Raw genomic sequence first — 21,119 nt, forward strand, 5'->3', positions numbered from 1 at the left:
TCCCCTCAGTCTGAGACCCCCAAAGCACAGCCCCCTGAGCCTGAGACCCCCAGAGCATGGCCCCCCTAAGCCTGAGACCCTAAGAACACGGCCCCCTGAGCGCCTGAGACCCCCAAGGCACGGCCCCCTGAGCCCCCCCAGGGCATTGCCTCCCTCAGCCTGAGACCCCCTTCAGCCTGAGACCCCCCAGAACACGGCCCGCCTGAGCCTGAGACCCCCAAAGCACAGCCCCCTCAGTCTGACACCCCCAGAGCATGGCCTCCCTCAGCCTGAGACCCCCCAAGGCATGGCACCCTGAGCCCCCCCAGGGCATTGCCTCCCTCAGCCTGAGACCCCCTTCAGCCTGAGACCCCCAGAACACGGCCCCCACCGAGCCTGAGACCCCAGGGCATGGCCCCCCTGAGCCTGAGACTCCCTTCAGCCTGAGACCCCCCCAGAACACGGCCCCCCCTGAGCCTGAGACCCCCAAAGCACAGCCCCCTCAGTCTGACACCCCCAGAGCATGGCCTCTCTCAGCCTGAGACCCCCCCAAGGCATGGCACCCTGAGCCTGAGACCCCCAAGGCATGGCCCCCCCCTGAGCCTGAGACCCCCAAGGCATGGCACCCTGAGCCTGAGACCCCCAAGGCATGGCCCCCTGATCCCCCTCACGGCATGGGCCCCCTCAGTCTGAGACCCCCAAAGCACAGCCCCCTGAGCCTGAGACCCCCAGAGCATGGCCCCCCTAAGCCTGAGACCCTAAGAACACGGCCCCCTGAGCGCCTGAGACCCCCAAGGCACGGCCCCCTGAGCCCCCCCAGGGCATTGCCTCCCTCAGCCTGAGACCCCCTTCAGCCTGAGACCCCCAGAACACGGCCCCCACCGAGCCTGAGACCCCAGGGTATGGCCCCCCTGAGCCTGAGACTCCCTTCAGCCTGAGACCCCCCCCAGAACACGGCCCCCCTGACCTGAGACCCCCAAAGCACAGCCCCCTCAGTCTGACACCCCCAGAGCATGGCCTCCCTCAGCCTGAGACCCCCCAAGGCATGGCACCCTGAGCCTGAGACCCCCAAGGCATGGCCCCCCTGAGCCTGAGACCCCCAAGGCATGGCCCCCCTGAGCCTGAGACTCCCTTCAGCCTGAGACCCCCCCAGAACACGGCCCCCCTGAGCCTGAGACCCCCAAAGCACAGCCCCCTCAGTTTGACACCCCCAGAGCATGGCCTCCCTCAGCCTGAGACCCCCAAGGCATGGCACCCTGAGCCTGAGACCCCCCAAGGCATGGCCCCCTGATCCCCCTCACGGCATGGGCCCCCTCAGTCTGAGACCCCCAAAGCACAGCCCCCTGAGCCTGAGACCCCCAGAGCATGGCCCCCCTAAGCCTGAGACCCTAAGAACACGGCCCCCTGAGCGCCTGAGACCCCCAAGGCACGGCCCCCTGAGCCCCCCCAGGGCATTGCCTCCCTCAGCCTGAGACCCCCTTCAGCCTGAGACCCCCAGAACACGGCCCCCACCGAGCCTGAGACCCCAGGGTATGGCCCCCCTGAGCCTGAGACTCCCTTCAGCCTGAGACCCCCCCCAGAACACGGCCCCCCTGACCTGAGACCCCCAAAGCACAGCCCCCTCAGTCTGACACCCCCAGAGCATGGCCTCCCTCAGCCTGAGACCCCCCAAGGCATGGCACCCTGAGCCTGAGACCCCCAAGGCATGGCCCCCCTGAGCCTGAGACCCCCAAGGCATGGCCCCCCTGAGCCTGAGACTCCCTTCAGCCTGAGACCCCCCCAGAACACGGCCCCCCTGAGCCTGAGACCCCCAAAGCACAGCCCCCTCAGTTTGACACCCCCAGAGCATGGCCTCCCTCAGCCTGAGACCCCCAAGGCATGGCACCCTGAGCCTGAGACCCCCAAGGCATGGCACCCTTATCCCCCTCATGGCATGGGTCCCCTCAGTCTGAGACCCCCAAAGCACGGCCCCCTGAGCCTGAGACCCCCAGAGCATGGCCCCCCTAAGCCTGAGACCCTGAGAGCACGGCCCCCTGAGCGCCTGAGACCCCCAAGGCACGGCCCCCTGAGCCCCCCCAGGGCATTGCCTCCCTCAGCCTGAGACCCCCTTCAGCCTGAGACCCCCAGAACACGGCCTCCCCTGAGCCTGACACCCCAGGGCACAGCCCCCCTGAGCCTGAGACCCCCAAAGCACAGCCCCCTCAGTCTGAAACCCCCAGAGTATGGCCCCCCTAAGCCTGAGACCCTAAGAACACGGCCCCCTGAGCGCCTGAGACCCCCAAGGCATGGCCCCCTGAGCCCCCCCAGGGCATTGCCTCCCTCAGCCTGAGACCCCCTTCAGCCTGAGACCCCCAGAACATGGCCTCCCCTGAGCCTGACACCCCAGGGCACAGCCCCCCTGAGCCTGAGACTCCCTTCAGCCTGAGACCCCCCAGAACACGGCCCCCCTGAGCCTGAGACCCCAGGGCATGGCCCCCCTGAGCCTGAGACTCCCTTCAGCCTGAGACCCCCCCAGAACACGGCCCCCCTGAGCCTGAGACCCCAGGGCACGGCCCCCCTGAGCCTGAGACCCCCTTCAGCCTGAGACCCCAGGGCACAGCCCCCCTGAGCCTGAGACCCCCAGAGCAGCCCCAGGCCGAGCACCGTCAGTGCCGACCCCAGACCCCCACCGGCCCTTCTCCCACAGAAATTCCTGCACCAACTCTGGGGTCTGCACAAGGCCTGGGGGGGGCCGGGCTGGTGGGCAGCGGGGGGTCCTGGGGGGCAGCGGGGGGTCTCGGGGGGTGGCAGGACGGGGCATCCGGGTGGGCCGGCTAGCAGAATTCGGAGGACAGGTGGATGAAGTCATCCAGGGAACCCGAGCCCAGGACGCAGTGCGCAGCTGAGCCATCCTCTCTCCTTCCCTTTTCCTAGCGGGATCCCGGCACAAGAGAGAAAAGAAAGAAGAGAAGGTTCGGTCAGTGGCTGAGCCGGAGGCCCCCCGAGTCCCGCAGCGCACCCCGACCTCGGGGCCGGGAGCTCCCACCGGAGCCCCCCGCGACGCCGTGAGATGGGAAACAACGTCCAGCGACGGGAGAAAGCGCAGCCCGACCGCTCCTCGGCACCGGGCTGCTGGCACCATCCCTGCTGGAATCGGGGTGCCACGTCCTGCTGAGATGTGTCCATGGGGTCACAGATCCCCGCCGGAATCGGGGTGCCACATCCTGCTGAGCTCTGCCCGTGGGGTCACAGATCCCTGTCCTGCCACAGAGCCCTGCCAGAATCGGGGTGCCACGTCCTGCTGAGCCCTGTCCATGGGGTCACAGATCCCTGCCGGAATTGGGGTGCCACATCCTGCTGAGCTCTGCCCGTGGGGTCACAGATCCCTGCCGGAATCGGGGTGCCGTGTCCTGCCGACCTCTGCCCATGGGGTCACAGATCCCTGCTGGAATTGGGGTGCTGTGTCCTGCTGACCTCTGCCCGCGGGGTCACAGATCCCTGCCACAGATCCCTGCCGGAATCAGGGTGCCACGTCCTGCCGAGCTCTGCCCATGGGGTCACAGATCCCTGATGGAATCGGGGTGCCACATCCTGCTGAACTCTGCCCGTGGGGTCACAGATCCCTGTCCTGCCACAGAGCCCTGCCAGAATCGGGGTGCCACGTCCTGCTGAGCCCTGTCCATGGGGTCACAGATCCCTGCCGGAATCGGGGTGCCACATCCTGCCAAGATCTGCCCGCGGGGTCACAGATCCCTGTCCTGCCACAGATCCCTGCCGGAATTGGGGTGCCACGTCCTGCCAAGCTCTGCCCACGGGGTCACAGATCCCTGCCTCAGATCCCTGCCAGAATCGGGGTGCTGTGTCCTGCCGAGCTCTGGCCATGGGGTCACAGATCCCTGCCGGAATCGGGGTGCCACGTCCTGCTGAGCCCTGTCCATGGGGTCACAGATCCCTGCCGGAATCGGGGTGCCACATCCTGCCAAGATCTGCCCGCGGGGTCACAGATCCCTGTCCTGCCACAGATCCCTGCCGGAATTGGGGTGCCACGTCCTGCCAAGCTCTGCCCACGGGGTCACAGATCCCTGCCTCAGATCCCTGCCAGAATCGGGGTGCTGTGTCCTGCCGAGCTCTGGCCATGGGGTCACAGATCCCTGCCGGAATCGGGGTGCCACGTCCTGCTGAGCCCTGTCCATGGGGTCACAGATCCCTGCCGGAATCGGGGTGCCACATCCTGCCAAGATCTGCCCGCGGGGTCACAGATCCCTGTCCTGCCACAGATCCCTACCAGAATCGGGGTGCCACGTCCTGCCGAGATCTGCCCGTGGGGTCACAGATCCCTGCCGGAATCGGGGTGCCGTGTCCTGCCGACCTCTGCCCATGGGGTCACAGATGCCTGCTGGAATTGGGGTGCTGTGTCCTGCTGACCTCTGCCCGCGGGGTCACAGATCCCTGCCACAGATCCCTGCCGGAATCAGGGTGCCACGTCCTGCCGAGCTCTGCCCATGGGGTCACAGATCCCTGATGGAATCAGGGTGCCACGTCCTGCCGAGCTCTGCCCATGGGGTCACAGATCCCTGCCACAGATCCCTGATGGAATCGGGGTGCCGTGTCCTGCCGAGCTCTGCCCATGGGGTCACAGATCCCTGATGGAATCGGGGTGCCACATCCTGCTGAGATCTGCCCATGGGGTCACAGATCCCTGCCGAAATCAGGACACTGCATCCTGCTGAACTTTGCCTGTGGGGTCACAGATCCCTGCCGGAATCAGGGTGCCGTGTCCTGCCAAGCTTTGCCCACACGGTCACAGATCCCTGCCGGAATCAGGGTGCTGTGTCCTACCGAGCTCTGCCCACGGCATCACAGATCCCTGCCGGAATTGGGGTGTCGTGTCCTGTCAATCTCTGCCCGCGGGGTCACCGATCCCTGCTGGAATTGGGGTGCCACGTCCTGCCGAGCCCTGCCCATGGCGTCACAGATCCCTGTCCTGCCACAGATCCCTGCTGGAATCGGGGTGCCACATCCTGCCGAGTTCTGCCCATGGGGTCACAGATCCCTGCCGGAAACAGGATGCTGCATCCTGCTGAACTTTGCCTGTGGGGTCACAGATCCCTGCCGGAAGCGGGGTGCCACATCCTGCCGAGCTCTGCCCGCGGGGTCACAGATCCCTGCCACAGATCCCTGATGGAATCGGGGTGCCACGTCCTGCTAAGCTCTGCCCATGGGGTCACAGATCCCTGATGGAATCGGGATGCCGTGTCCTGCCAAGATCTGCCCTCGGGATCACCGATCCCTGCCACAGATCCCTGATGGAATCGGGGTGCCACGTCCTGCCGAGCTCTGCCCATGGGGTCACAGATCCCTGCCGGAATCGGGGTGCCACATCCTGCTGAGCTCTGCCCATGGGGTCACAGATCCCTGCTGGAATCGGGGTGCCACATCCTGCCAAGCTCTGCCCACGGGGTCACAGATCCCTGCCGGAATCGGGGTGCCACATCCTGCCAAGATCTGCCCACGGGGTCACAGATCCCTGCCACAGATCCCTGCTGGAATCGGGGTGCCACATCCTGCCGAGCTCTGCCCACGGGGCCACAGATCCCTGCCGGAATCGGGGTGCCACATCCTGCCAAGATCTGCCCACGGGGTCACAGATCCCTGCCACAGATCCCTGCTGGAATCGGGGTGCCACATCCTGCCGAGCTCTGCCCACGGGGTCACAGATCCCTGTCCTGCCACAGATCCCTGCCGGAATCGGGGTGCCATGTCCTGCCGAGCTCTGCCCACAGGGCCACAGATCCCTGCCGGAATCGGGGTGCCACATCCTGCCGAGCTCTGCCCACGGGGCCACAGATCCCTTTCGGAATCGGGGTGCCACGTCCTGCCGAGCTCTGCCCACAGCGTCACCGATCCCTGCCGGCCCTTCGCCCGGCCGCACAAACACGAGCGGCCAGACCCCCGCCGCGGCAGCAGCCACCTCCACCAGCCAGCAGACACCGTGCTGCCGATGCGCGGGGACGAAGGGTGCCGTGACGGCCCCCCACGCTGCCCCTCCTTCCCTTCCCGGACCTGGCACAGCACCCATCTGCCCACGTCCCTCCGCACCGCGCCACATCGATGCCCGACCCCCCGCGGGTCCGTCCCCGAGCGCGGGGAGCGCAGCGCGAGCCCCCTCACCTGCTGGTACTGCCGGATGCTCTCCTGCTCCTGCTGCATCCGCCACAGCTCCGTCTCGTCCGGCGTGTAGCTGCCGGGGACGACGTAGTCGTCGGGACGGTCCGTGCTGCACATCTCGCAGCCCGGCCGCGTCGGCTTGTTGATGAAGGTGCATTTGGGACAGGACCAGCCCACCTGCAGCGACACGGCGAGAGGCGCGGGGGAAAAACGCTTCGGAGAGAGGGAAGGGAGCGGGTAGGAGACGGAGGGAGCGCCCGCCCTTCCCCGGCACCCCCGGACCGGGAGAAGGGGAGGACGGTGACGCTGCGGGGGGGACACGGCGGGGCACGTTACCTGCACGGGCGAGGGCGGACTCGCGGCGGCCGGCGTCGGCTGGGCGCCGAAAAGGTCGCCGATCTGCATGGCGTCCAAGTGCTGGCTGATGTCCCCGATGTCCATCCTCCTGCCTGCCTCGCTCCCCCAGTCTGGAGCGCGACACCGCGGAACAGGGACGTTACAGCCGGCGCCGAGCCCGCCGCCACGGAGCCCGAGGCTCCGACGCGGGACGGGAGCAGCGCCCGGGGACCTCTCCTCCCCACCCCGCTTTCGGGAAAGGGAAAAGCAACGGGAAGGCGTCGGAGGCTTCCCGAGACGGAGGGTACCGGCTCCCAGAGCCCTGCTCCACGCCGGAGAAGCCCCTCGGCCTTCCCAACCGGTGCAGCAGGGGCTGAGCGACCCGCCCTGCTCTCCAGCCCCGGGAGCTACCACCCAGAGACCCCCCAGCGCGTCCTCCGGCACAGCAGCACCCCAACACCAGGGTCCCCATCCCCGCTGCGACATGGCACCAGCGAGCCCAGACCTTTCTTCGAGGACATGTTGGGCAGGGTGTTGTATTTTCGCGTCTCCTCAACGGCGTCGGTCGGCAAGGAGGTGGAGCTGAGCATGACCTGGGCCTGGTCCTCCTCGTAGCGCTGCTCGGTGAGCTCGGCCATCTTTGCCGAGAGCAGGTAGAGGAAGGCGGTGTCGCCGTCCCTGCGGATGCCGTAGGAGGAAACGGTCCGCTCGTCCACGCACAGGCACTGCCCGATGATCCAGCGCTGAACCAAGGGGTGGAACCCGTAATCCCGGAAGACCTGGGCAAACGGAGAAGCTCGGAGGTGAGCCCGCGGCCACCGCTTCCTCCCGGCAGCTTCTCACCCCGCTTCACGGCTTGGCAGGGGCCGACGCCACGCTGGCACGCGGCGGCGAGCCAGGAGAACCGGTGAAGAGCTCCGCAACGGGAGAAGAGCGGGTGGGAAAGCCCAGCTCCCACAGGTTTAAAAAGGTGGCTGCCCCGGGGGGGGGTCTTGCCTTCTTGCTGGGCTGGGGGCTCCCAGCGTGCAGCCCCCGGCGTCGGGGCCGATGCCCTCGGGCCGCTCCGTACCTGCTGCTTGAGCGATGCGATCGTAGTGTGGGCGCGGACCCGGATGGTGACGCTCGCAGACGACGTCGCGTCCTCCACGCCGACCTTCATGCTGGGGAAGAGAGACAGACGCCGTCAGAGGAGAGCTGCCGGGCTCGGGGGTCCCGGCACGGCCGCTCGCCGGGCACGACGCTCCCAGCCCGCGGCTCCGAGCCGCCGCCGCGGAGTCCCGCGAGGTCTGGCGGTGGGTTTCCGACCACGATCCGCGTTTCGCAGCCCAGGAAGCCGGGACAGGCACCCCCGGCCCGCGCCCGCCGAGGGCTGCGTCCCGAACCACGCGCGTGGCACGCACAGCGAGCCCGTTTGCCCCCCGCTCCGCTCACCCTCTGCTCCAGCCCGTCCATCCCTGCAGGCTCGGCAATGATTCCCACCGCAAGGAGAAAACATTTCGCTTCCTTCAAACCTGGTGCTTCTTGATTTCCTCGGGCCAGGCTTCCCCGCGCCGGCCCCTCGCAGACCCCCCCACGGCCTCACCTGCGGACCCGAGGCCGAATCTTTTACGCTCTCCCTCTTGCCGAAGGCGTTTGGTGGCCTCTAAGCGTGAAATCAAAGCCAGATTTCCCAGGTATGAAGAGAGAAACCACGCGGGCCACCTGCTCATCAGCTGAACGCGAGAAACCAGAAAGTCCTCGATTTCCTCGCGACAAGCGAAAACATCGGCGCTACCAACGTCCTTCTCGTACGGAACCCAGGGCGCAGCAGCTACCGGGAGGACAACGGACTCCATCCCAGCTCAGACCAGGACGGCTGGCCCTGCCTCGACCTCCCGCCGCCTGTCCAGGCCTGCTGCCGCGGGTCCTCCCCGTCTGTCCCCCTCCGGGCTGATCAGCGCCAAGTCCAAGGGCTCGGAGCCCCAGCCCCGTCTGCAGCTCCCGACCGGGGGCTCGTCACCGTTTCACAGAATCACAGAATGGTGGGGGTTGGCAGGGACCTCTCTGGGTCACCCAGCCCAACCCCCTGCCCAAGCAGGGTCACCCAGAGCAGGCTGCACAGCACCGCGTCCAGGCGGGGCTGGAATATCTCCAGAGAAGGAGACTCCACAGCCTCCCTGGGCAGCCTTGGCCAGGGCTCCGTCACCCTCCGAGGGAAGAAGTTCTTCCTCGGGTTCAGCTGGAGCTTCCTCTGCTCCAGTTTGTGCCCGTTGCCCCTTGTCCTGTCGCTGGGCACCACTGGAAAGAGTCTGGCCCCATCCTCCTGACCCCCACCCTGCAGATATTTAGAGGCATTTCGAAGGTCCCCTCGCAGCCTTCTCTTCTCCAGGCTGAACAAGCCCAGCTCCCTCAGCCTCTCCTCGTAGCAGAGATGCTCCAGTCCCCTCCTCATCCTCGTAGCCCTGTGCTGGACTCTCTCCAGTAGCTCCTCACCTTTCTTGAACTGGGGAGCCCAGCACTGGACACAGGACTCCAGATGAGGCCTCACCAGGGCAGAGCAGAGGGGAAGGAGAACCTCCCTTGTCCTGCTGGCCACACTCTTCTTCATGCACCCCAGGATCCCATTGGCTTTCTTGGCAGCCAGGGCACACTGCTGGCTCATGGTTAACAGGGGGAAAGCTGTCCTGGCAGCAGTGACGGTCCCTTCGCACCGCAGAGGGCCACGGCTGGGATCGAGCTGAGCCCAAAGACCCCCGGCACCAGGTCCCTGCTGTGCCGGCTGCTGCCCGGACAGGCTCATCCTCGGGATTCCTGGCTCTTCCAGCAGCGTCCGATGCCCTGCCTCTGTATCCCCCCCTGCTCCTTCCTCCCGGGAGCTAGGGGAGAAGCACAAACCCCAGGATACCGGGAGCTAGGGAAGAAGCTCAACCCCCAGGATACCACATTCCTCCAGGAAAGCCGTGGCTTCCCCAGCACCAGCCGCCCGTTTCCCTCTCCTGCCAGGATCCCAGCCGATGGCAGAGGAACTCCCGGAGCAGCTCCGCTCCGGGGGGCTGCAGGAGGCCGTTCTGGCTCTGCCGGCCCTCGACAGAATTCCCAGAGTCCTGGAATGTCACCACTAATGGCAAAACCACGTGGAAAAGACAGAGCCAAGGGCCACCCAGCCCAGGGACGCGGGGTAAGCGACCCAAACGTCCGGCAAAGCAGCGGGGACAGAGGTGCTGGCTGGGCAGCGGCCGTGAACCGAGAGCCCGGGCCGGGATGAGGAGGAGCAGCAGACGTGCTCACGCGGGCTCCAGGAACGCGAGGGTCGCAGGGGCTGACCTGATCTCGTCCGTGGGGTAGATGGACTCCTTCCAGAGGATGCTGAGCGTGGCTTGCTGGCGAGCCAGGGCCGCGGCACACTGCGAGGCCGTCTCCTCATCTCCGTACTCGATCGCCTGGGCGAGGTGGAGAGCCAGGTCCTCTGCGGTGGGGCAGAGAGGGAGAAATGTAAAGCCACAGCCGGTCCGCAAAGTCCCTCCCCGGGGCACGGCACAGGCAAAGCCAGCGCCCAGAGGTGCCCGACGCGGCGCGTGCCGCGGTCTCACAGCTCGAAACAGGAATTCTGGTTCAGCTCAGGGTGGGAACGGGGCTGAGGGAGCTCTGCGCGAGGCTCCTCGGCTGCACGGCCTCTCCAGGCAGGTGGAGCAGCACAGGGGTGGCCGAGAGAAAACGTCTGAGGGCACCGGGAGCTCAGTCCTGTCCCCCCTGCACAGCCCGGCTGACCTGAGTGCCCTGGGACTCACAGCCCTGCCCCGGGGACGCTCCTGTCCCACAGCTCCAGAGTTTGAGGTGGCCAAGGTGGCCACAAGCATCCCGGCTTCTACCAGGAACCGTGTGGGCAGCAGCACCGCGGCAGTGACCGTCCCCCGAGCTCGGCACGGCCCCGCTCCTCGAATCCCGCGCTCAGCGCTGGGCCCCTCGCCGCGAGGAAGGCGCTGAGGGGCTGGGAAGGGCAGCGTGGTTGGAGAAGGCTCTGGGGGAGCTGGGGGGGGTCAGCCCGGGGAAAAGGGGGCCGAGGGGAGACCTCAGCGCTGCCGAAAGCAGCTCCGCTCCCAAGGAGCAAGCGATGGATGAAGGAAACGGCCTCCAGGAGGTTTAGGGTGGATTTTGGGGGAAAATCCCTCCCCTGAGAGGGCCGCTGAGCGCTGGGACGGGGCGGTGGTGGGGTCCCCGTCCCCGGGGGTGTTTAAAAGCCGGGCAGATGCGGCGCTTGGGGACGTGGTTCAGTGGTGGGCTTGGCAGCGGGGGGTTTACGGCCGGACTGGGCGATCCTAAGGGTCTTTCCCAACCTAAAGAATTCTATGAATCAGGATAAAAGAGCTTGTCGTGAGCCACGGGCCGGGGAGCAGCTGGCCCCGGGTCCGAGCCTGTCTCCCACGGAGGGCTGGTAACTCCTGATCTTCGGAAGGCACCAGGAAACCTCCCCGCTCCGGTACCTTTCTCGGCAAGCTCCAAGGACTGATCCGCCTCCGGCTCCTGATCCGCGGAGAGGCCGCCGGCAGCGGCGGGCAGGGCCGAGGCCTGGGACGCCGCCAGCGTGCTGTCGGAGGCTGCGGGAAGCAGGGACACGTCAGGGCAGGGCCGTGCCAACCCCCGAGCGGTGACGGTCCCTGGCTCTCCTCCCCACGGGGAGAAGATGCCCCGGGAAGCCCGGGGCTCCGCACAGCGGCTCGAAGGCGAAAGCCACCGTAAGCCGGGTCCCGAGGGCCGGCAGAGCTCAGCGAGGGGCGGCAGCCACAGCCCACCCACCTTTCTGCACCTCCCGCAGCGAGCTGCTGACGATCGTCCACCACTTCTGCGCCTCCCGCTCCTCCTCGAAGGCGAACGCCACGGGCTCCTCCGAGGAGCCGAGCACCGTCAGCTCGTGGCACGTGGGGCTCCGCACCTTGTAGGCGACGTCCTTCAGGTCGTACTCGGCGATGTTCTGGGGGGAGCAGAAGGATGAGAGGGTCACGCCGTGACGGGGATGATGTGTGACATCTTGAGTCCTCCCAGAAGGACATGGAGGGGCTGGAGCGTGTCCAGAGAAGGGCAGTCAGGCTGGGGATGGGGCTGGAGAACAAGTCCCATGAGCAATTCTAGAATCATTAAGGTTGGAAAAGAGCTCTAAGATCATAAATGTGACTGGTGAACGGAGTTAAACCCAGCTGGTGGCCGGTCACGAGTGGTGGTCCCCAGGGCTCAGTATTGGGTCTGGTCTTCAACATGTTTATCAATGATCTGGAGGAGGGGATCGAGTGCTCCCTCAGTCAGTTGGCAGATGACACCAAGCTGGGTGGGAGCGTCGATCTGCTCGAGGGTGGAAGGCTCTGCAGAGGGGTCTGGACAGGCTGGATCCATGGGCTGAGGTCAACTGTGTGAGGTTCAACCAGGCCAAGTGCTGGGTCCTGCCCTTGGGTCACACCAACCCCACGCAGCGCTCCAGGCTTGGGGACGAGCGGCTGGAGAGACCTCTAAGGTGATGAAGTCTGGAGCAGAGGAGGCTGAGGGGAGACCTTCTCGCTCTCTGCAGCTCCCTGAGAGGAGGGGGCGGGGGGGGGGGTTGGGCTCTGCTCCCCAGGAACCAGCACCAGGACGAGAGGCGATGGCCTCGAGCTGCGTCAGGGGAGGTTCAGATGGGACATGGGGACAAATGTCTGTCCTGCAGGAATCACAGACTGGTTTGGGTTGGGAGGGACCTTAAAGATCATCTGGTCCCAACCCCCTGCCAGGAGCAGGGACATCTCCCACCAGCCCAGGGTGCTCAGAGCTCCATCCAACCTGGCCTTGAGCCCTGCCAGGGAGGGGGCAGCCACAGCTTCTCTGGGCAGCCTGGGCCAGGGCCTCACCACCCTCCTGGGGAAGAATTTCTTCCCAATATCTGATCTCAATCTGCCCTCTGTTAGCTCAGAGCCGTTCCCCCTTGTCCCATCACTGCACCCCCTGGGGAAAAGCCCCTCTCCATCCTTCCTGTCGGCCCCTTCAGAGCGGTCGGGCGTTGGAGCAGCTGCCCAGGGCAGTGGGGGAGTCCCCATCCTTGGAGGGGTTCAAAACCCGTCTGGATGTGGCCCTTGGGGACAGGGTTCAGCAGGCATGGGGGGGTTGCGGTGACGGTTGGACTTGATGATCTCAGAGGTCTTTCCCAACCTGAATGATTCTGGGATTCCAGGATCCTGCGTTGCACCAGGCAAGGGGGCAACTCCCCAGCACGGCATCCCGGCCAGGACCCGGGGCCATCCCTTTTTCAGCCCCCAACGTCCCGCTGGGGTTATAGGAATTGGGGGGGCAAAAAAAAGATGGAGAAGCTGATGGAAAGCAGCTTTCCCTTCGGCTCCTCAGCCGGGAGGGTCAAACCAGCCCCGGAGCCGCTCCCGTGTCCCGGGGAAGGGGTCCAAGCGCGGGAGGAACGAAGCGCTTTCACCCATGGGGACGCACCTCGGCCGGGGCCACCGTCCCCAAGAGCCAGAAACGGCTCTTCCCCGGGACACGGCCACCAGCCCGCTGCCTCCGGCTCCAATCCGGTAGGAAAACGCCCCGCAAAGCACAGTGTGGACGTGCTGGGTGCCAGAGCTGCCAGCTCCCGGTGCTGGGCACCCAGGGGAGCAGCCCCCGTCCCTGGGGGACGTCGGGGAAGGCACCGGAGGTGGGGGGAGCAGAGCCAAACGGGCACCTCCAGCTCATCCTCCACCCTCGTCAGGCCCCGAAGTGGCTGAGTGACCAGCCCAGGGCTCGGACAGGACATTTTGGGCACCTCCAGCTCATCCTCTGCCCTCACTGGGCTCCGAAGCGGCTGAGTGACCAGCCTGGGGCTTGGACAGGACATTTTGGGCACCTCCAGCTCATCCTCTGCCCTCGCTGGGCCCCAGAGTGGCTGAGTGACCAGCCTGGGGCTTGGACAGGACATTTTGGGCACCTCCAGCTCATCCTCTGCCCTCACTGGGCTCCGAAGTGGCTGAGCGACCAGCCCAGGACTCGGACAGGACATTTTGGGCACCTCCAGATCATCCTCCACCCTCACAGGGCTCCGAAGCAGCTGAGCGACCAGCCCAGGGCTCAGACGAGACATTTTGGGCACCTCCAACTCATCCTCCACCCTCACTGGGTCCCAAAGCGGCTGAGTGACCAGCCCAGGGCTCAGACAGGAGGTTTTGGGCACCGCCAGCTCATCCTCTGCCCTTGCCGCACCGGGAAGTGGCTGAGCGACCAGCCCAGGGCTCAGACGAGACATTTTGGGCACCTCCAGCTCATCCTCCACCCTCACCGGGCTCCGAAGCGGCTGAGTGACCAGCCCAGGGCTTGGACAGGACATTTTGGGCACCTCCAGCTCATCCTCCACCCTCGCAGGGCTCCGAAGCGGCTGAGTGACCAGCCCAGGGCTCGGACAGGACATTTTGGGCACCTCCAGCTCATCCTCTGCCCTCGCTGGGCCCCAGAGTGGTTGAGTGACCAGCCCGGGGCTTGGACAGGACATTTTGGGCACCTCCAGCTCATCCTCCGCCCTTGCCGCACCGGGAAGTGGCTGAGCGACCAGCCCAGGGCTCAGATGAGACATTTTGGGCACCTCCAGCTCATCCTCCACCCTCACTGGGTCCCAAAGCAGCTGAGCGACCAGCCCAGGGCTCAGACAGGACATTTTGGGCACCTCCAGCTCATCCTCTGCCCTCACTTGGCTCCGAAGCGGCTGAGTGACCAGCCCAGGACTCGGACAGGACATTTTGGGCACCTCCAGCTCATCCTCCACCCTCACCGGGTCCCAGAGCGGCTGAGCGACCAGCCTGGGGCTTGGACAGGACATTTTGGGCACCTCCAGCTCATCCTCTGCCCGAGCCAGGACGGGAACGCAGCCCAGGCAAGGCTGGGGCAGCTGTCACGCGTCTCCCGAAGGCGGCCGGGCTCCGTGCCGCGCTCCGGCCGGCTCAGCTGCCGCAGGCGGCTGCTCCCTGCGGCACGCTGACCTTGAGCGGGCAGAGGGGGAGGAGGGACGAGGCCCAGATGCCCTGGACCCTTGCCAGGGACTGCGGCTTCCCCCTCACGCAGCCTCCCGGGCCGAGCCGCGGCCTCGCACGCTCCGGCAGGCGCGTGCCGCAGCCCCGGCACACACCGAAACCCCGGGCTGAGCCAACCACAGCAGGGACACCGGCGACGGCTGAGCAACGGGCGCACGCTGGGGCGGTGGGAACCGTAACTGGATGGGGAGCGGGAGCTGGAGCCGCATCAGCACGAGATGGAGCACCATGAGCCTCACCAGCAGCACAGATCAGAGAATCCCAGCATGGTGGGGTTGGCAGGGACCTCTGTGGGTCACCCAGCCCAGCACCCTGCCCAAGCAGGGTCACCCAGAGCAGGCTGCACAGCACCGCGTCCAGGCGGGGCTGGAATATCTCCAGAGAAGGAGACTCCACAACCTCCCTGGGCAGCCTGGGCCAGGGCTCCGTCACCCTCAGAGGGAAGAAGTTCTTCCTCGGGTTCAGCTGGAGCTTCCTCTGCTCCAGTTTGTGCCCGTTGCCCCTTGTCCTGTCGCTGGGCACCACTGGGAAGAGTCTGGCCCCGTCCTCCTGACCCCCACCCTGCAGATATTTAGAGGCATTTCGAAGGTCCCCTCACAGCCTTCTCTTCTCCAGGCTGAACAAGCCCAGCTCCCTCAGCCTCTCCCCGCAGGAGAGATGCTCCAGTCCCCTCCTCATCCTCGTAGCCCTGCGCTGGACTCTCCCCAGTAGCTCCTCACCTTTCTTGAACTGGGGAGCCCAGCACTGGACCCAGCACTGCAGATGGGGCCTCCCCAGGGCAGAGCAGAGGGGGAGGAGAACCTCCCTCGCCCTGCTGCCCACACTCCTCCTCATGCACCCCAGGATCCCATTGCCCTTCTTGGCACCCAGGGCACGCTGCTGGCTCATGGTCACCCTGTCGTCCCCCAGCACTCCCAGTCCCTCTCCGCAGAGCTGCTCTCCAGCAGCTCCGCCCCAGCCTGTCCTGGTGCCTGGGGTTGTTCCTCCCCAGGGGCAGGACCCTGCCCTTGCCCTGGTTGAACCTCATCAGGTTCCTCTCTGCCCAGCTCTCCAGCCTGCCCAGGTCTCGCTGGATCCAGCACAGCCTGCCGGTGTGTCCACCACTGCTCCCAGTTCCGTGCCATCAGCAAACTGGCTGAGGGGACGCTCTGACTCTTCATCCAGGTCGTTGATGAAGAAGCTGAACCAGACTGGGCCCAGTACTGACCCCTGGGGACACCACTCGTTCCCAGCCTCCAACCACACTCAGCGCCGCTGATGCCAACCCTCTGAGCTCGGCCCTTCAGCCAGTTCTCAATCCACCTCAATGCACCAGCAGCACCAGCAGCCTCGCCGCTCCCATTTCACACGGCGCTGGCTCAAGCCGCACACTCTGCCACCGCTTCCACGCCGTCCCGGGAGCGGGGACTCGGTGTGGGAGATTTTTGGGGGCTGACGGGGTGGGGAGCAGCCCTGCCAAGGGGGACTGGGGGACACTGGTGGGTGACAAACGGGATGCGACCCGGCAGCGTGGCCCAACCGTGCCCTGGGCTGCATCTCCAGCAGCGTGGGCACGGGGTAAGGGGGGGGATTCTGCCCCTCTGCCCCACTCTGCTGAGACCCCCCCGGGAGTCCTGCGTCCAGCTCTGGAGCCCTCAGCACAGGGCAGAGCTGGAGCTGCTGGAGTGGGGCCAGAGGAGGCCCCAGCAATGACCCGAGGGCTGGAACCCCTCTGCTGGGAGGAGAGGCTGGGAGAGCTGGGGCTGCTCAGCCTGGGGAGGAGAAGGCTGCGGGGAGACCTTAGAGAGGTCTTCCAGAACTTCATGGGGGTCTATGAGAGAGCTGGAGAGGGGCTGGGACAAGGGCAGGGGGTGATGGGACAAGGGGGGATGGCTTTGGGCTGACAGAGGGGAGATTCAGATCGGATCTCAGGAAGGAATTCTTCACTCGGAGGGTGGGGAGGCCCTGGCCCAGGTTGCCCAGAGAGGTGGGAGATGCCCCCTCCCCAGGAACATCCCAGGCCAGGCTGGATGGCGCTCGGAGCACCTGGATCCGGTTGGAGATGTCCCTGCCATGGCAGCACCCAAGCCACAGTTACCATGAGGGAGCCTGGCTCTCCCGGCGCCGGGACGCAGCGGATGAGCCCCGTGGTTCGCTCTGCTCGCGCACCACGCGGCCGCTCTCTCACCCACGAGCTGTCTCCCCAACCCCCCTGATCCCCCCCCATCGCCCCGCGGGGTGAGCGAGCGGCTGCCCGGGATCAGAGCCGGATGCCGCAGTGGGGAGGGCACAAACACCCCCCGCCCCCCCAAGGCTTCGGCGCTCACAGGAGCTCCCAGGAACGAAGAGTGATCGCCTTCGGGGGCGGGGGGACGGGACACGACGACACAGGCAAGGGGGGGAACAGGCAAAAGGGGGGACACAAACACACCAGGCAAAGGGGGGGGACACAACACATGACACACCGGGAAAAGGGGGGGGGGATGGGACATGGGACACTGGGCAAAGGTGGCGGGGGGACACACACCAGGCAAAGGGAGGGGACGGGATGAGGGACACTGGGCAAAGGAGGGGGGGGGCAAACACGGGACAGGGGACACCGGGCAAAGGGAGGGGGGACGGGGGGAATACGGACACTGGGCAAAAGGGACGTGGGATGGGGGGACACAGACACCGGGCAAAGCCGGTGGGGACATAGGGGGACACGGACATCGGGCAAGGGGGGGGGGGGGGGGGGGACAGACAGGGGGCGACACGGACACCGGGCAAAGGTGAGGGAGAGGGACGGGGGACACATACACACAGGGGGACACAGACACCGGGCAAAGCAGGGGGGGATATGGGGGGGAACACGGACACCAGGCAAAGCAGGGGGGGGCACACGGAGGGACACAGACACCAGGCAAAGGGGGGGACACACATGGGGCAAAGGGGGGGGGCACAGACACCAGGAAAGCGGGGGGGGGAACGTGGGGGGACACTGAGCAAAGGAGGGGGGGGGCGGGGGGGGACACGGACACCGAGCAAAGGGGTGGGGGACGGGGGGGGACACGGACACCGGGCAAAGGAGGGGGGGGGGGACAGGGACGGGGACACCGGGCAAAGGGAGGGGAGGGGGGACAGGGACACGGACACCGGGCAAAGGGGGGGGAGGGCGGACAGGGACACGGACACCGGGCAAAGGGGGGGAAGGGGGGACAGGGACACGGACACCGGGCAAAGGGGGGGAAGGGGGGACAGGGACACGGACACCGGGCAAAGGGGGGGGAGGGGGGACAGGGACACGGACACCGGGCAAAGGGGGGGGGAGGGGACAGGGACACGGACACCGGGCAAAGGGGGGGGGAGGGGACAGGGACACGGACACCGGGCTAAGGGGGGGGGGGAGGGGACAGGGACACGGACACCGGGCAAAGGGGGGGGGGGGGGACGGACATCGGGGGGGTACACCGGGCAAAGCAGGGGGGCGGACACCGGGCAAAGGGCAGGGGCCGCTCCCCCGGGCCTCTTCGGTACCGGGGAGGGGAAGGGAGGGAGAGACACATCGCGACCCGACGCCCCCGGCCGCTGCCCCCCCCGCCCCCGGGCCCCCCCCCCCGGTCTCACCGCCCCTCCGGCCGCCTCCGGGTGCCGCAGGCCGAGGCGGAAGCGGCGCTGCCCGCCGGGCGCCGGTTCGACGCTGAGCTGTAGGCGGAGGGCGGCGGGGAGCAGCGGGAGGCGGGAGGGCCGCGCCAGCCCCGCTCGCACCGTCATAAGCACGGTGGGGGGAGGCGGCGGGGCCGGGGCGGGGGCTGGGGCCGGGGCGGGGGCACCGGGCAGAGCCATCGCCGCCGCCGGTACTTCCGCCCTCCGCGCGGTCCGTCGGGAAACACGCCCCGGGTGTTCCGGAAGCGGGCGGTGAGGTCCGGCGGGAAACGCGACCCCGCGCTCCGGCGTTCCGGGAACCGCGCCGAGCCGAGTGGGGGCGCCGCGCACCCCCCCCCACGCCTTGATTGACAGCTGCTCCCCCCTTCTTTGTCCCCGGCGGCCAATCAGAACCCCGAGCGCTCCAGCCTGTGGGACGGTCCTCCGGGCTGTCGCCGCGGTAGGCAGGCGCGTTGCGCTGACTGACACCCCTCTCAGCCAATAGAAGGGGAGGTCCGCGGCGATTGCCAGGTCCGCCCGCCAATGGGGAGGAGCGCGCTTGTCAGGCGCCGCTCGGGACGGACGGGCCGCGGGTGGGGCCTCGCCGCTTGTTGTCGTCCGGTGCCGTAGGGGAAGGTCGGTCAGCCGCTCGCTCGCTCGCTCGCTCGCGCGGGGGGGACGCCCAGGTCTCGCTCAGCCGCTCGCTCCGTCCCGAGCAGTCGACGGTGGGCCGGCGCCAGACGGCGGACGGCGGCCGAGGCACACTCGCCCTCCTCGAGCTTTCCCCGGAGACACCTCCCTTTACAAACGCCCCGAGCCTGAAGGAACTGTCACGGCGAGGAGGCCCCGCCGGGACCGAAAGCAGGAAACGCGGTAAGCCCGCTTCCCCCGCCGCCCGTAGCGGAACACCACCTCGCGCCGCGGACTACAACTCCCAGCGTGCACTGCGCCCTGCGCGCGGCGCCCTGCGCAGCCCGACCCGCGCGAGGCGTGCTGGGAAATGTAGTCCGCATGGGGCGAGTCGCGCGGGGCAATGCCGGGACGGCGCCGCCAGGCCTTGGTCCTGCCGAGGGCGCAGCCAGCGCTCCCCGGGCGCGCTCCCTCGCGGGAAATTCCTCGTTTTTCTCTTTCCTTCTTTATTTTCCTTCTTTATTTCCCTTCTCCGTGAGGGTCACCCCGCTCTGAGCTGTTGCTGGGTGAGGGCTGGCGTTTGTCGGTGAGGTTTCCTGGCATGTCGCTTCGTCCCACCATGGAACCCCAGGATCATCCAGGTGGGAAAGACCTCCAAGGTCACCAAGTCCAACCATCACCCCCGCCCCCCCGTGCCTGCTGAACCCTGTCCCCAAGGGCCACATCCAGACGGGTTTTTGAACCCCTCCAGGGATGGGGACTCCCCCACTGCCCTGGGCAGCTGCTCCCAACGCCCGACCACTCTCCCAGGACAGACATTTGTCCCCATGTCCCATCTGAACCTCCCCTGACGCAGCTCGAGGCCATCGCCTCTCGTCCTGGCGCTGGTTCCTGGGGAGCAGAGCCCAACCCCCCCTCCCTGCCCCCTCCTCTCAGGGAGCTGCAGAGAGCGAGAAGGTCTCCCCTCAGCCTCCTCTGCTCCAGCCTGAGCAGCCCCAGCTCCCTCAGCCGCTCCCCATGGCACTTGTTCTCCAGCCCCCTCCCCACCTCGCTGCCCTGCTCTGGACACGCTCCAGCCCCTCCATGTCCTTCTCGGGGCCAAAGCTGAGCGCAGCACTCGAGGTGCGGCCTCACCAGTGCCGAGCACAGGGGCACGATCCCAGCATCCCAGCATGGCAGGGGTTGGAAGGGACCTCTGGGGGTCCCCAAGCCCAACCCCCCTGCCCAAGCAGGGTCACCCAGAGCAGGCTGCACAGCACCGCGGCGCAGGCGGGGCTGGAATATCTCCAGAGAAGGAGACTCCCCAGCCTCCCTGGGCAGCCTGGGCCAGGGCTCCGTCACCCTCAGAGGGAAGAAGTTCTTCCTCGGGTTCAGCTGGAGCTTCCTCTGCTCCAGTTTGTGCCCATTGCCTCTTGTCCTGTCGCTGGGCACCACTGGGAAGAGTCTGGCCCCATCCTTCTGCCCCCCACCCTGCAGATATTTAGAGGCATTTCGAAGGTCCCCTCTCAGCCTTCTCTTCTCCAGGCTGAACAAGCCCAGCTCCCTCAGCCTCTCATTGCAGGAGAGATGCTCCAGTCCCCTCCTCATCCTCGTACCCTCCGCTGGACCCTCTCCAGTAGCTCCTCACCTTTCTTGAACTGGGGAGCCCAGCACTGGACCCAGCACTGCAGATGGGGCCTCCCCAGGGCACCTCCCTGCTCCCGCTGGCCACCCCATTGCTGATCCAAGCCAGGCTGCCGTTGGCCTTCTTGCCCCCCTGGGCACCCTGCTGGCTCCTGTTCAGCCGGCTGCCAACCAGCACCCCCAGGGCCTTCTCCGCCGGGCAGCTCTCCAGCCGCTCGTCCCCAAGCCTGAAGCGCTGCGTGGGGTTGGTGTGACCCAAGGGCAGGACCCGGCCCTTGGCCTGGTTGAACCTCACACAGTTGGCCTCAGCCCATGGATCCAGCCTGTCCAGACCCCTCTGCAGAGCTTTCCACCCTCGAGCAGATTGATGCTCCCACCCAGCTCGGTGTCATCTGCCAACTGACTGAGGGAGCACTCAATCCCCTCCTCCAGATCACTGAGGGGGTTGGGCGAGGGGACAGGTTTCGGCGTCCCAGGGACCTTTCGGCTCACGGTCTGCGAGCAGCCCCTTCGCTCCAGCGCCACGACCGCTCCGGATTTCGCTTTTCTCTCGAGCGCTCGAGTTGCCGCTGCCTTTCGCAGCGCGGAGGAGACGTTGCCGGCCGGTCTGTGTGCCGGGCGCCGGAGATGTGCCTGTGGCGTGAGGACACCCTGGCGAATGCTCCACTTTCCACCCCTGCTCCTTGCAGATTGGCATTTGATCCCCGAATTTTCCCTTCTCCATCTCCCCAGCTCTGTTCCCGAGCTCGTTCCTCTCTCCTTTCGCTCACAGCGAGGGAGAAGCGGGCGGGC

General features: G+C 66.9%; 1 protein-coding gene across 1 annotated transcript in view; it reads right to left on the reverse strand.

Annotated features, from left to right (window-relative positions):
• The window catches only part of SHARPIN (SHANK associated RH domain interactor), a 25,978-nt gene extending 7,680 nt beyond the window's left edge, over positions 1 to 18,298 (reverse strand). The window contains exons 1-8 of the mRNA XM_075415396.1: positions 18,057 to 18,298; positions 11,236 to 11,410; positions 10,923 to 11,036; positions 9,766 to 9,907; positions 7,532 to 7,622; positions 6,968 to 7,241; positions 6,463 to 6,593; positions 6,130 to 6,303 (exon numbers count right to left, since the gene is read on the reverse strand). Coding sequence (XP_075271511.1) covers positions 6,130 to 6,303; positions 6,463 to 6,593; positions 6,968 to 7,241; positions 7,532 to 7,622; positions 9,766 to 9,907; positions 10,923 to 11,036; positions 11,236 to 11,410; positions 18,057 to 18,275 — 1,320 coding nt within the window. The 5' untranslated portion in view covers positions 18,276 to 18,298. The remainder of the gene's footprint in view (positions 1 to 6,129; positions 6,304 to 6,462; positions 6,594 to 6,967; positions 7,242 to 7,531; positions 7,623 to 9,765; positions 9,908 to 10,922; positions 11,037 to 11,235; positions 11,411 to 18,056) is intronic.
• Positions 18,299 to 21,119: the final 2,821 nt, after the last annotated feature.

The sequence above is a fragment of the Opisthocomus hoazin genome, chromosome 3 (assembly GCF_030867145.1).
Source record: "Opisthocomus hoazin isolate bOpiHoa1 chromosome 3, bOpiHoa1.hap1, whole genome shotgun sequence".
NCBI lineage: Eukaryota > Metazoa > Chordata > Aves > Opisthocomiformes > Opisthocomidae > Opisthocomus > Opisthocomus hoazin.